General features: G+C 44.6%; 9 protein-coding genes across 9 annotated transcripts; 6 read left to right on the top strand and 3 right to left on the bottom strand.

Moving 5' to 3' along the window:
* Window positions 1-315: 315 nt before the first annotated feature.
* On the top strand, window positions 316-5,814 carry OGAPHI_004259 (uncharacterized protein; the record flags this gene model as incomplete). Its single annotated transcript, XM_046205318.1, has 2 exons — window positions 316-3,363; window positions 3,442-5,814. The coding sequence occupies 2 exons, from the start codon at window positions 316-318 to the stop codon at window positions 5,812-5,814; spliced, it is 5,421 nt and encodes a 1,806-aa protein (XP_046061274.1).
* Window positions 2,071-2,568, bottom strand: OGAPHI_004260 (uncharacterized protein; the record flags this gene model as incomplete). Its single annotated transcript, XM_046205319.1, has 2 exons — window positions 2,071-2,251; window positions 2,339-2,568. The coding sequence occupies 2 exons, from the start codon at window positions 2,566-2,568 to the stop codon at window positions 2,071-2,073; spliced, it is 411 nt and encodes a 136-aa protein (XP_046061275.1).
* A 120-nt stretch (window positions 5,815-5,934) lies between the features above and the next one.
* Window positions 5,935-6,834, top strand: OGAPHI_004258 (uncharacterized protein; the record flags this gene model as incomplete). The annotated part of the gene is made up of 1 exon (XM_046205317.1): window positions 5,935-6,834. The coding sequence occupies one exon, from the start codon at window positions 5,935-5,937 to the stop codon at window positions 6,832-6,834; it is 900 nt and encodes a 299-aa protein (XP_046061273.1).
* OGAPHI_004257 (uncharacterized protein) lies at window positions 6,831-7,475 on the bottom strand (the record flags this gene model as incomplete). Its single annotated transcript, XM_046205315.1, has 1 exon — window positions 6,831-7,475. The coding sequence occupies one exon, from the start codon at window positions 7,473-7,475 to the stop codon at window positions 6,831-6,833; it is 645 nt and encodes a 214-aa protein (XP_046061272.1).
* A 90-nt stretch (window positions 7,476-7,565) lies between these two features.
* OGAPHI_004256 (uncharacterized protein) lies at window positions 7,566-8,432 on the top strand (the record flags this gene model as incomplete). The annotated part of the gene is made up of 1 exon (XM_046205314.1): window positions 7,566-8,432. One exon carries the CDS (start codon window positions 7,566-7,568, stop codon window positions 8,430-8,432), a length of 867 nt encoding a protein of 288 aa, XP_046061271.1.
* A 98-nt stretch (window positions 8,433-8,530) lies between these two features.
* Window positions 8,531-10,399, top strand: OGAPHI_004255 (uncharacterized protein; the record flags this gene model as incomplete). The annotated part of the gene is made up of 1 exon (XM_046205313.1): window positions 8,531-10,399. One exon carries the CDS (start codon window positions 8,531-8,533, stop codon window positions 10,397-10,399), a length of 1,869 nt encoding a protein of 622 aa, XP_046061270.1.
* Window positions 10,400-10,523: 124 nt separating this feature from the next.
* Window positions 10,524-11,642, top strand: OGAPHI_004254 (uncharacterized protein; the record flags this gene model as incomplete). Its single annotated transcript, XM_046205312.1, has 1 exon — window positions 10,524-11,642. The coding sequence occupies one exon, from the start codon at window positions 10,524-10,526 to the stop codon at window positions 11,640-11,642; it is 1,119 nt and encodes a 372-aa protein (XP_046061269.1).
* A 302-nt stretch (window positions 11,643-11,944) lies between these two features.
* Window positions 11,945-13,738, top strand: OGAPHI_004252 (uncharacterized protein; the record flags this gene model as incomplete). Its single annotated transcript, XM_046205310.1, has 1 exon — window positions 11,945-13,738. One exon carries the CDS (start codon window positions 11,945-11,947, stop codon window positions 13,736-13,738), a length of 1,794 nt encoding a protein of 597 aa, XP_046061267.1.
* OGAPHI_004253 (uncharacterized protein) lies at window positions 12,785-13,358 on the bottom strand (the record flags this gene model as incomplete). Its single annotated transcript, XM_046205311.1, has 2 exons — window positions 12,785-13,048; window positions 13,320-13,358. The coding sequence occupies 2 exons, from the start codon at window positions 13,356-13,358 to the stop codon at window positions 12,785-12,787; spliced, it is 303 nt and encodes a 100-aa protein (XP_046061268.1).
* Window positions 13,739-13,778: the final 40 nt, after the last annotated feature.

Genomic DNA, 13,778 nt, shown 5'->3' with positions numbered 1-13,778 from the left:
AGACTGAATTTATACTAGAAAGCATATTGGAATCGACGTAGTTCCTGTTCATTTTGGGTGGTTGCAAATAGTAAGGTGATCTTTGGTCAGGTTGATTTGGCCAATCAGACAATTTCATTTCTTCATCCATATTTCCTTGCACTGCCACTTCTTTTAGTTTTTCACAACTTGAGGCTGTGCTGTTTTGAAATTTATCTCGTGAACCAATTCGGCAATCTATAAACAAATTTAAGATCTTCACAATATTGTTTATATTTCAGCGCGACATACAAGTAATATTGATCAAACCCCTCCAAATTTAACCTATTTCACTTTATGTCTGATAACGGATTATTGGTCGATAGCCAGGTCTGGCTGTCCGACCCGCAGTTGACGTTCGTCAAGGGACGTATCGTGGACACTTTAAATAACGGAAAACAAGTCAAAGTTAAACCCGAAAACTCGGATAATACTATAACTCTGGATACCGATCAGCTCGAACGTTGCAACCCTCCTCAATTTGATAAATGCCAGGATATGGCTTCGATGACATACCTGAATGAGCCTTCGGTCATCAATAACTTAATGCTCAGATACAAAGAAGACTCCATCTATACCTGTTCCGGATTATTCCTTGTTGCTGTGAACCCATACAAGCAGCTCAATATCTACGACAAAAGCTTTGTGAATCTTTACAAGAATTCAACGGTCGAGAAGAAGTCAGACTCGGAGGAGGCCCCGACCTTATCAAGCGCAAAGCCTCATATTTTCGCTACCAGTGAAGAGGCATTCCAAAATTTAGTGGCCGATAGCAAAGATCAGAGCATTCTCGTTACGGGAGAATCTGGTGCTGGTAAGACGGAAACCACCAAAAAAGTCATTCAGTATCTTTTGGCAGTCGCTTCCTCAAATGGTGGCAGATCAAAATCAAACAGTCTCGAGAGCCAGATCTTGGAAGCTAATCCAATTTTGGAAAGTTTTGGTAACGCACAAACGGTTAAGAATCTTAATTCCTCCAGATTCGGAAAGTTTGTCAAGGTCCAGATCCAGCCTTCCACGAAGCACCTTGTTGGTGCTCATATAGACTGGTACTTATTGGAAAAATCGAGAGTTGTTCTACAGGACAAGAGTGAGAGAAACTACCACGTTTTCTACCAATTTATTAAAAGTGCTTCTGATTCGGAGTTACAGAAGCTCAAGTTGACTCGCAGTGTCAACAACTATGGCTACCTCCGGGATACCAACCACTCTGTCCAAGGAATTGATGACAAAAAGGAGTACAACCAGTTGTTGAAAGCTCTGGATGTCACCAACTTTTCGAAAGACGAAAAGAATCATGTTTTCAAGATTATCGCCATCATTTTGCATCTTGGTAACCTCGCATTTAAGAACAGTGGTAGAGACGATAGACAAGCATTTTTCACTGATGATTCTCCTGTTGACGTTGTTGCCGATCTTTTGGGAGTTCCAGAAAACGAGCTCAGGAACGGATTACTCACGTCCAAGGTGAAAGCCGGTAGAGAGTTTGTTACTCAACAGCGCACTCCTTCGCAAGCCAAATTCGCCATCGATGCTCTCTCCAAATCGTTATACGAACGTCTGTTCCAATTTTTGGTCGACAAGATCAATGACAATTTTGATCGTAACTCCACGCTTTCCATCGAGGCCCACAATTCCATTGGAATTCTGGACATTGCCGGATTCGAGATTTTTGAAAAGAACTCGTTTGAGCAGCTTTGCATCAACTATACCAACGAAAAGCTTCAACAATTTTTCAACCATCACATGTTTGTTCTTGAACAGAGCGAATATCTGAGAGAAGGAATCAGCTGGGACTATGTTGACTTCGGACAGGAACTCAAACCTACAATCGAACTGATCGAGAGCTCGGCTACCAACAAAATTGGAATATTTTCCCTACTTGACGAAGAATGTGTGGTTCCTAAAGGATCCGACAGCACCTTCTTGGAGAAACTTCAGAGGGAGTTAGAACCAAAGGGCGAGGACAAAAAGAAGCAAAACCAGAGATTCAGACCTAACAAGTTGAGAGACGGATTTATTATAAAACATTATGCTGGTCAAGTTGAATACTCAGTTGAGGGGTGGCTTGATAAGAACAAGGATCCATTGAGCAACACTCTTGTTGAGTTGCTTTCCAATTCTAAAGACTCTTTTATCCAGGATCTTTTTGATTCTTCGGCTCAGATGATGGCTAATGTTTCTGACTCTCCTGTTAAAGGAGGAGCCGCTAGAAGAAGCGGAAGATTTAGAACTGTTGCTCAGAGGCACAAAGAACAGCTCAATGATTTGATGAAGCAGCTCTCCACAACTCATCCTCACTTTGTCAGATGCATCTTACCGAACACGAGCAAGACACCTAATCAATTTGACAAGAAGCTTGTTTTGGAACAGCTGAGATGCAATGGTGTCTTGGAAGGTATTCGTATTGCCAGATCTGGATATCCAAACAGAATCGAGTTCCAGCAATTTGCCGAAACGTATAAGATCTTGGCCAACGATGCAGTTTCTGCCAAGGGCTTCAAAAGAAGCAGCAAGGAGATCTGTGAGATCATATTGAGTGACTTGCATCTCGATCCTGAAGTTTACAAAGTTGGTACTACCAAGCTATTCTTCAGAAATGGTGTTCTTGCAAAACTTGAAAAAGAGAAGACGCGCAGACTGACCGTTATTATGACCAACTTCAACGCAGTTGTTAGAGGTGCATCCGTGAGAAGGGATAGTAAAGCCAAGCTTGAGAAAATTCAGGCTTCTCGTGTCATTGCGAAGAATTTCATCGCTTATAACAAGTTGTCGAACGACCCATGGTTCCAGCTTGTTTCTCAAGTCAAACCTCTACTTGTGAATTCGGATTCTACACAGTCCTACTTTAATCAAAAGATCCAGAAACTGGAGAAAGAGATCAAGGTTTTGAAAGCAGAGAAGGAAATGGAAAGTCAAGGAAAAAGTCAAGCCTTGTCTGAACTGGCTGCCATCACTTCTTCGATTGAAGTTGACAAGAAGTTGCTAGCTGATAAATCGAAGCAACTTGAGGAACTTCAGGTCAAACAGGTGAATACCGAATCTCAGTTGAAGGATAAAGAATTGAAGTACCAGGAGCTGGAGGACATTCACCATTCATCCAACTCTTCCACCGAAAAGGAAAGATTGGAATTGGCTGAGAAGATAGCTCTCTTAACTCAACAGGTTGAGAGTCATAGCAAAGGATCTGACTCTTTGCAAGAAGAAGTGACGCTTCTGAAACAAATGGTTGCACAGAAGGATGAACAACTTAAGAAGTTTGAACAGAAGATCAAGTCCAACGATTCAGAACTTGATAAAAAGCTCCAAGAAGCAGTAAGTATAATAAGGCACAGAAGCCTGAAGGTACAATTCCCAATTTACCGATTGTCCATGATTGAATACTAACTATTTTAGACCACCAATCTTGCACAGACACAGGAGCGCGTGAAGAGTCTTTTGAGTGAAAACGAGAAACTGAAGGCTACCGTTGAGAAGAGCAAGCACGCAAGCTCGGAGATCCACAAGGCTGCTCAAGAGAAAGAGAGAGAGCTTTCCAAGATGCAGAAGCAGGTCGAAACTGAAAAGGAAAATCTATCCGTTTTGAATATGCAAAACAAGTACAAACAATTGATGCATGAGTATAAGGAAGCCAAGACGTTACTTGATGCCAAGATCACCGACGAGATCAACTTTGACAGAGGAAAACAGAAGTACGACAGACAGTTGAAGGAGCTTGAGTCTGCTTTGAAGGAGATGAGTCAAGAGGTGGAGGTCGGTAAGAAGGAGTCTTTGAGACTGACACAGGAGTTGAAATCGGCAAAAACCGAAATTGACCAGTTGAACAAGGTCAAGAGAAACTTGGATGTCAAACTCGCCGAGTACCAGCTGAAGCACTCACAAAGACCGGAACTACAGTCTGGACCAGAACTTGAGCTGCTCCAAACAAGACTTGCTTCTGAGGCATACGAGAACAGGCAGTTGAGAGCACAGATTAGAAAATTGACTACCGACAGAGGTATCTCTTCGAGTGGTAGCCCTGAAGAGCTTTCGGTTGAAAAAGCAGCTAACAAGCGTCTTGAGAAACTCAATATTGAGCTCCAGAAAGAGCTTCTCCAGTACAAGAATGGCATCAGAGAATCGAGAGGACTTGAACCGATCGATGCAGATTACAAGACTAAGTATCAACTTGCTGAGGTCCAATTGCAGTCAATGGAGGATAGATTGAAGTGCTCCCTTTCTGCTAGTATGCCTTTGAAGGACGCTACTCAGAAACACGAGAATAATGCAAACATTGGAATCACCGACAAGGACAGCGTTCTGGCAAAGCAGGAGAATTTGAGATTGAGTTCGATGTTGAACGAGTCCCAAACGAAGTTGAAGAGAATGCAAGTTTCGAATGCTGCCAACTTTGCTCAACAAGAGCAACTCTCGCAACTGAACTCCAAGCTTCAGATCATGTCTGGAAAGAACCAGACTTTGCAAGATTCTTTGGAGCTCTACAAGTCCCGGGCGGAGAACTACTACAGCAAGATTGAGGCTGCTGAAGTGGCTGTTCAAACCGCAAAAAGAGCGGAAGAGATTTTGAGAAACGAACTTAACCAGACAAAGCAGAGACTCGCCAAGGCTCAACAGGAATGTCATGATTCCGATGTGACTATTGCACAACTCAACTCTCAGATCAGAGAACTCGACAGAGACTTATCTGACAAAGTGTTTGAACTAAGAAAGCTTCAAGAAAGCTACAATGCATTAAAGGACAAACACGAGAACGCGGAGGAGCTCAGAATGTCCACGTCATCGAGCCATTCTGATTCCAAGGATAAAGAGCTGAAGATGTTGAACGATGATCTGGTTGCCCTGATGGACAAGGAAACGGAGCTCAACAAGCAGATCAAAAACATCTCTATGCAATTAGAGATTTCCAAGAAGGAGGTCCGCAACTCTAAGTTTACCATTGGGGAACTGTCGAAGGAGAACGCACAGTTCAAGAAAACGTTGACGGAAGCCATGTACAAGAATGACAAGCTAACCACCGAGAAGCAGGAGCATTTGTTGAAACTTGACACATTGACATCCCAAGTGAAGGCTTTGAAGACATCCAACGAGGATCTCCTTCAAGAAAGAGACAGTTTGTTGGAGTCCAAACGGGAGCTGGAAACAAAGGTTGCAGCCATAACCGCCGAATTCGACAGATATCTGGAGAAAGCCAAGGACGATGCAACCAACGCGGCAACTGTTGTTCAATTGCGCGGTGAACTGGAGCAGTCCAGTAAAGAGGCTTCGATCTTGAAGGAGAAACTTGATCTCCACGATGAGAAGCTCCACGATTACGAGAATAAGATGGACGAGCTCCAAAAGGACTCGTTGATGGTGATCGAAGAGAACAAGGCGTTGACAAAGTTCAACAGACAACTGAAGGCCAAACTGGACGATCTCCAGGTTGAGCATCAAAAGGAGAAGGAGGCCGAGCGGAAACACTGGTCTGCCAGAGTTGAGGAACTGGAAGAGAAGGTGTATCTGCAGAATGCTACCAAGAGAGACGAAGATCAGAAATTCTACAACCTTGAGAGACTTGTTAAAGATTACAACCACCGTAATGAGATCCAAGTTTCGACGATCGCGCGGTATAAGGACGAGATCAGAACATTGGAGGAAACAGTCACCAGACTGGACTCCAACTTGGAGTCTCTACAGCAAAAAGAGGCAGAAGCCACCTTGAGCGCCAAGCGTGCTATACGCGAACTCCACGATGCAAAAGAACACTCGCTTATTCTGGAGAAAGAATTACTTGACTGGAGAACCAGTGCTGAGTAAGTAGCTACCAAAATAATTTTCACGCAACTGTACCGTAAAAAAGAAGCACCAAATTTTTCCGCTCCGGTGACGGAATTGGAAAATAAAAAAGTGAATCATTCTTCATAATAACAACTTGGAATGTTGACCTCTAAAATTGGCCGGTCGGCAGTTGGCCGCATGCTGACGCTGACGAGAAACAACAGCTCGTCGACGTCTGCATTGGCATACAAAAACCTACACAGAAACAAGAAAAGACCGCACCTACCAACGTTGGATGCTCCAAACTGGTCTGCTGGTGCAGCTGTTTCTTCCATCATCTACGAGACTCCTCTGCCTTCCAAGGCTCCAAAGACACAACATGTGCTGAACTGCTTGGTTCAAAACGAGCCCGGTGTGCTGTCTCTGGTGTCGGGAACCTTGGCAGCAAGAGGCTTCAACATTGACTCATTGGTTGTCTGTAACACCGAGGTCAAGGACTTGAGTCGGATGACGATTGTTCTGGACGGTCAAGATGCAGTCATCGAGCAGGCAAGAAGACAGATCGAGGACCTGGTTCCTGTGTACGCTGTCCTGGACTACACTCACTCGGAGATCATTAAGAGAGAGCTTCTGTTGGCCAGAGTCTCGCTATTGGGATCCGAGTACTTTCAGGAACTGATCGCACACCACAACGAGCAGGTCGACGAGATCCCAGAAGACCTGAAAGAGTCACGTTTCCATCCAAACAACCTGCCTCCATCTCAGGCTTTGAGACAGAAGTACGAGCATTTGGATGCCATTACTAAGTTGACCAAACAATTTGGCGGAAAAGTGGTGGACGTGTCGGACAGAAACTGTATTGTGGAACTATGTGCTAAACCAAGCAGAATCTCTGCTTATATCGCTCTTGTGCAACCGTTCGGCATCTTGGAGATCGCCAGATCAGGTATGGTGGCTCTGCCAAGGACTCCTCTTGAGGCGTTCTCGTCTGAGGACGGAACTGACCCAACTAAGGACGCTTCTGACGTTGTCGATGCTTCCCAGTTGCCACCAGGTTAATTAATAAGTAGATCTAATGGAATCACCAAATTGGAAACAGGAATGTACCCGTTTAAGACAAGCACTTTCACATTTGCATCTCCCTTGAGCCTCAATTTAGCATCGTGGGAAAGAAGAACTCGCTTGATAACTCCCAAGACACCGTCTGCCTTCGGGAACACCTTCATGTACAACGAAAGGTGCGACTCTGTCTTGTCGGTGATCTTCACCGGAAACGGTGCGATCTCTGCCACTCCCAAGTTCTTGTAATCACCCTTAGATTCGTCAAACACGACCAGATTCAATTCGTCCACAGCCAAATTAAGCTTGCGCACAGTAAAACCCGCAACCTTAAAGTAAAATCTACCAACAGGGTCTTCAATCTGCGTGTAGTTGTTAAAGTTCGTACCCTTAACCTGCAAAATTAGACCGGAGTCATCGTCGACTCCTAGGAACTTGACCTCGTCGCTTTCAAACCTCGTGCCCTGTGCCACCAAATCCCCCAGTTGCGGCTTGACTCTGGCGGTGAATGTGATAGCAGCAGTGAGGAAAAATGTGCAAATAATGATGATCGGAATATAAACGTCTAATCGCAAAGCTCTCCATTTGGAGCGCTTGGACGAAGAGCCTTGGGTTGGAAGAAGCGGCGTTGATTCAGACATTGATAAATTAATTATCAATATTCTGACACAGCCCTGATTATTTATTTAAAAAAATAGGAGAAAAATATTTCAAAAACCCAAATTGCAGATATGTTGTATCTTATTGGATTAGGACTCTCTCACGAAAAGGATATCACAGTCAGAGGACTGGAGACCGTGAAGAAATGTAAGCGTGTCTACTTGGAGGCTTACACTTCGATCCTCATGGCCGCAGACAAGTCATCTCTGGAAAGCTTCTATGGAAGAGAGGTGATTCTTGCAGATAGAGAGTTGGTTGAGAGTGGATCCGATACCATTCTCGAGAACGCACAGGAGGATGACGTTGCTTTTTTGGTTGTTGGGGATGTTTTTGGAGCCACAACCCACACAGACCTGGTGATCAGAGCCCGCGAGTTGAACATCAAGGTGGAAGCTATTCACAATGCCTCGGTGATGAACGCTGTTGGAGCCTGTGGACTGCAACTTTACACTTTTGGACAAACTGTTTCGATCGTCTTCTTTACCGAAAACTGGAGACCAGATTCTTTCTATGACAAGGTGATGGAAAACAGAAGGATCGGACTGCACACTCTTCTGCTACTCGATATCAAGGTGAAGGAGCCAAATATCAATGAGCTTATGAAGGGTAGAGTCGTCTACGAGCCTCCAAGATACATGTCCGTGGCCACCTGTTGCCAGCAGCTCTTGGAGATTGAAGAGAAAAGACAAGAGGGTGCATACACGCCTGCAACTCCATGTGTTGCTGTTTCCCGTCTTGGATCTCCAACCCAAACTTTCAAAGCTGCTACCTTGAAAGAGCTCGCCGAGTATGATGCCGGAGAGCCCCTTCATTCTGTCGTGATGCTTGGCAGACAGGTCCACGAACTCGAGCTGGACTACTTGCTCGAATTTGCCGATGATAAAGACGCTTTCAAAGAGGCTGTTACACAGGACCAGAAGTTTTTCGCTAAAAACTAACGATATAGAGCTACTTTAATAATGTAATAGCACTGCCATGATATTTAGATCATACAAAAAGGTTCTTCGAATAGACTAATGGTAAAACTTTAAAAGATATGTCACCCGAATCTACAAACGACCCGAAATTTGCTGCTGACACGAGCCCAGATGTCACAGAGTTTGGAGTTCTATACGGTTCTCAAACCGGAACAGCTGAGAAGCTTGCCCATCAGCTGGCTAAAGATGTCGCAGACAGGTTTGATAAGTCTGCGACAGTCACCACCATTGACAACTACGACTTTACAGCTATAAGCAGCTCAGACAAGGAGCATTTGCTTATTTTGCTCGTATCAACAAATGGTGACGGCGATCCGAGCGACAATGCAATGAAGACGTTCCGGTACATTTCTGATCTATGTCGAGAGCCAGAGCACAACCAATTGTTGTCCAGATTGAGGTTTGGAATATTTGGACTAGGAAACACAGCATACGATGCATACCAGGGAGCTGCAAGAAATTACAAAACGTGCTTGCTAGATCTCGGCGCTCATTTGGTGGCTCCCTATGGAGAGGGGAATGATGAAAAAGGAGAACTGTATGAAGATTTTGTGTCATGGAAAAGCAAGTTTTTGGTTAACATGGGCAGTGAATGCAACTGGAAAGTGATAAAAGAAGACCAGTATACTCCATTATATCAAATACAACCCGTCTCTGCCAGAAAACACACAGATGGACAACTTGTGGCTTCATTACGTGACCTGGATTTCTTGGATAGGCCTCCGTTCCATATGGCCAAGCCTTTCATGGCACCAATACGAAGCTGCAGAATATTCACCAGTGGCGAAAGATGCCAGTTTCATTGTGAACTCGATCTCGAGGGATCTAGATTACGGTATCAAACAGGAGATCACATTGGAATTTATCCGACAAACAGAATAGCAGATGTGGAGCAGTTTCTTTTCGCTTTTGGTCTGCTTGACCGCAAGGACGAAATTGTTCAAGTGCGCTCTTCTACACCTCTCTGGTTTGTCACACCTACCACTTATGTGGCCATTGCACGCCACTATCTGAGCATCAATTCTCCGGTTTCCAGTGAAATCATCCAACAAATTAGCAAGTTTTCACCTTCGAAAGAGGCCAGAGAAAAGCTGGAATTACTGGCATCACGGGAACAGTTTGTTAAAAAAGTGATCAAGCGGAAGCAAACCCTTTACAGACTGCTTCTAGACGTTTCTAGTGGCCAGCCATGGCCAGATGTACCATTTTCATTATTGCTTGAATCGTTGGGTAAGTTGCAACCACGGTTCTATTCCGTTGCATCGTCAAATTTGATGTACGAGAACCAAGCACATATAAGCGTGAAATGTGAACGAGAAACGATCGATAACGACGCATTTTACGGTGTGTGTTCAAACTTCATTGAGGAAGCTTGTTTCAAGTCTTCCAACTTGTACTTAAATCCGGACTCTTCGATCAAACTCCCATTATACATCAGAAGGTCCAATTTCAAACCGCCAGTGAGAAAAGATCGTCCTATCATTATGATCTGTGCGGGAACAGGAATAGCTCCGTTCAGGGGCTTCATCCAGGAACGCATTGCCCAATCCAAATCTGGAGCCGTTGGAAAAAATCTCCTTTTCTTCGGTTGCAGAGACGAAAACGATGCATTGTACTCGGACGATATTGCTCAGTACCAGAAACAATTGGGCTCGAGTCTTGAAGTGCAACTCGCCTACTCAAGAGCTGACCCTTCACACAAAATTTACGTGCAGGAAAAAGTACGCGAACATGCTATTCAGGTGTATGCATTAATTACTCAGGGTGCTTATATCTACGTTTGTGGAAACTCTGTCAAATTATCGAGCAGCATGAATCGACTAATGAGAGAACTGCTAATACGTCAAGGGGGTGCAAGTGAAATCGAAGCTGCAAAAGAATTAAAACAGTTCAGATTATCAGGCAGATATCAGGAAGATCTTTGGTGAGTCCGATTGTCCTGTGAAGATCATTAAGAGCAAAATTACACCACGTTCAAAAGAAGTTTGAAATCCGAGGAAAAAAATCAAAGCCACACCTTTGTGCTAATTTTCTCAAATTATTCATGCTACTATGATAAGACGAGGCTCGGAGCTCTCATTCCATATCGAGGACGAGTCGTCGCCATTTTTGGAGGAGGCGGTCAGGAGGGTGGAATCCGTCCTTTCTAGCCAGAACCGGGCAATCTCCTACCTTGTTGGCCAGTATCGAAATTCCAAGTGGTCGCAAGAACAGATGAAAGTCTCTCTCCGACACCTGAACAATTCCCTGAATCTCGGGGGCAAGGTGGTTGTTAGTGGTATTGGGAAGTCGTTCAAGATTGCTAGCAAGACCGTGGCGACTCTCAATTCTTTGAGTGTTCATTCAGCACTGCTACACCCTTCGGAGGCGTTGCATGGAGATTTGGGAATGATCAGAGACGACCACAACGACTCTTTGGTCATTATTTCCGCATCCGGAAACTCTCCCGAACTGACTACCTTGCTGGAGTACGTTCCCGCTTCTGTTCCGGTCGTCCTGGTCACCTGTGCCAAAGTTTCGGCCCTGTCGAAGAATCCGAAAGTCAAAGGCCTGTTTTACGCGGAATTGCCTTCCAATCTGTCGGAAAAGAATTTGTACGGACTCAATGCGCCAACGATCTCTACAACCTTGTGTTTGACTCTGCTTGACGGTGTGAGTATCGCTCTATCGGAGCTTCATATTAAAGATTTGGAAATACGCAGGAAACGATTTGGAGATAGACACCCTGGAGGTGCAATTGGGCTGGATTATTTGCAAGGACTGAACGAGGCACGGAGACCAAGTGGATCGAACGGCTCGAACACCGACTTCTCGAACACGGAGAAGTCTATGTCGGATGCGTCGAGTGAATCGTTGTACGAGCAACCAAAGCCCGAGGAGGACGATTTCGAGGATGTTGGCGATATTTTGGAATTACCAGACCTCAAGCTGCTTAACGCGATCAAACTTTCCGACTCCAAGGTCACGGTGGCCGATTTACCTCAAGACGAGTTCGAATTGCTGAAGCTCACGGCAATCTACGACTTTCTTTTGGTGGTGAACTCTGAGGTGAGCAAGGGCGTTTCCTCCAAGACGATCTTGGAAATATACAGGAAAAGCAAGCTACAGGATGACTCTTGGGATGAGGTTCTATGGAAAATTAATGACTCTTTAACTAGACTGAGCTTATGATATATAGTTTTTTTCTTTACGACGCGTCTACAGTCGCATATAATTCTCGTTCGTCTGATTTCCTGTTTTGGTTTTTTTTTATGCCAACAATACTATACTTAATAGAATAATTAGTATGGAGAATCTGTGTAACAGGCTTGAATTTTCGTGTCCAATCCATAATAATTAATCTAGAACATCGTCTACAACTAAAACAAGACTTTAATAAAGCAGAAAGATCGACATTTATTGAGCTACAATTTTTCAAATCTCTTTAGAACAAGTGTTTCGAATTTAAAACCTTTGAGAGATTAACAGGAAGAATGTCATCGTTTTTCAAAAGAAGTTCCAGGGACAAAGACCGAAAGGACAAAACACCCACAGGAAGAGTTTCGTCGACATCGTCGACCATATCCGTTGGTGGTGGATCAAATTCAAGTCGACAAGGGAGCATCAGCGCACCAACCAAGGTTATCCAGGCCTTACGGACTTACATTGCTCAACAGCCTGGGGAACTGAGTTTCAAGACAGGGGAGTTTTTTTATGTCACACAGCAGGTGACGTCTAACGATCCTTGGGTCACTGCTCACGATCCCGTGAGAAATATTCAGGGACGGGTCCCTGCATCCTATTTCAAATTCTTTGACAAAACACACAAACCGTCTGCGGAGAGCCCCACCTCTCTCGCTAGCGGAAGTCCAAAAGTTGGTAACAGCTACTCACCAACAATGTCCGCAAACAAGAGAGTGGCTCCCCAGCCGTCGTTATATGGCCGTTTACTCTATGATTTCAAAGCTGAAAGACAAGATGAGCTTGACGTGTCAGCTGGCGATAGCATCATCATTTGCGCACATCATGAATACGAGTGGTTCATCGGAAAATTCTTTGACAAAATCGGCGAGCCTGGTCTTGTCCCTGTGAGTTATGTGCAGTTGTTCGATATCACCTCCAAAGTCCCATACAGTGGATCTTCCAAAGAAATCATTGACAGAGAAAAAATACCCACAATCGAGGAGTGGAAGGCTATCAAGAACCGACACAAGGCAAGCGCAAGAACGGTTGGTGTTGCTGCTCACAAGGAAAGTCTTTCGAGATCATCATCTTCGGGCAAATTCCGTGCGCAGGAGACATCGTCCGTTTACACTGTTGACGTGAATATCGAGTCATTCTCCTGCACAAATGGCAAGTACTGGTATTTGGTTAGAGTGCTGTTTAACAATGGAATCACCAGAAGTTTGTGCCGCTACTACGAGGATTTCTTCAATTTCCACCAAAATGTTTTGAGTACTTGGCCTAAAGAAGGTGGAAAATTTGACAATAAAGACAAAAAGGAGAGAATCATCCCATTCATACCAGGACCATTGATGGAGGTCAGCGAGAGTCTTTGCCACAAAAGACTGGTTGATCTGGACTTGTACCTGAAAGGTCTGATCCAGCTACCCGACTACATTTCCAGGAGTACACTAGTCAATTCATTCTTTGACATTTTTGAAGGAGACCAAGAGTTCACGAGTCTTGATGCCGTGCAAAAAATTCCTATCCAGCCCCTGAGAAACCCACCAAACATGGTGATTCTCAATAAGAGCGAATCTCCAGATACCCACCATCATCATAGCACAAGAAACTCGCAATACCAACAAGATCGGTTATCGCATTACGAGAGAACCAACTCCATTAATAACAGATCCAACAGTGTACACATGCAGTCCCAGCCTCGGAGCCAGTCGCTGGTATCATCGTCCTCGTCGTCGGCGAGAATCCCCTCCAACTCCACAGCCAATGGAATACATCATCCTTCAAACGGCACCTCGATCACCCCAATTGAGCCAAACTCCGAGTCCGTCAGCAAGATCAAGCTCAAGTTCTACTATAAGGACGACATTTTCGCCATTGTGGTTCCCGAGAACATCCCGCTGTCGAACCTGAAGAAGCTCATCGTTCCGAGAATTGATGAATTCAACGACCCGGCAGTTGACCAGAAACTCAAGGTGATTCCTAAGACCTCGCAGAACCTCAGCCATTCCTCGTACGAGCCAGGCTCTGAGATTTCCTCGGACGCAGCTCTGTGGACCTCCGAGTCCTTCTGCGACAAGGGCAAGTTTTTGGTGGTTATATAAATGACAGGCTTTTTGATTGCAAAGTATGTATAATTTATAA

The sequence above is a fragment of the Ogataea philodendri genome (genome assembly GCF_020536065.1).
Source record: "Ogataea philodendri strain CBS6075 chromosome Unknown scaffold2, whole genome shotgun sequence".
NCBI classification, from domain to species: domain Eukaryota; kingdom Fungi; phylum Ascomycota; class Pichiomycetes; order Pichiales; family Pichiaceae; genus Ogataea; species Ogataea philodendri.
Note: the sequence above shows the minus strand (reverse complement) of the source record. Positions and strands in the feature narration are given on the sequence as shown.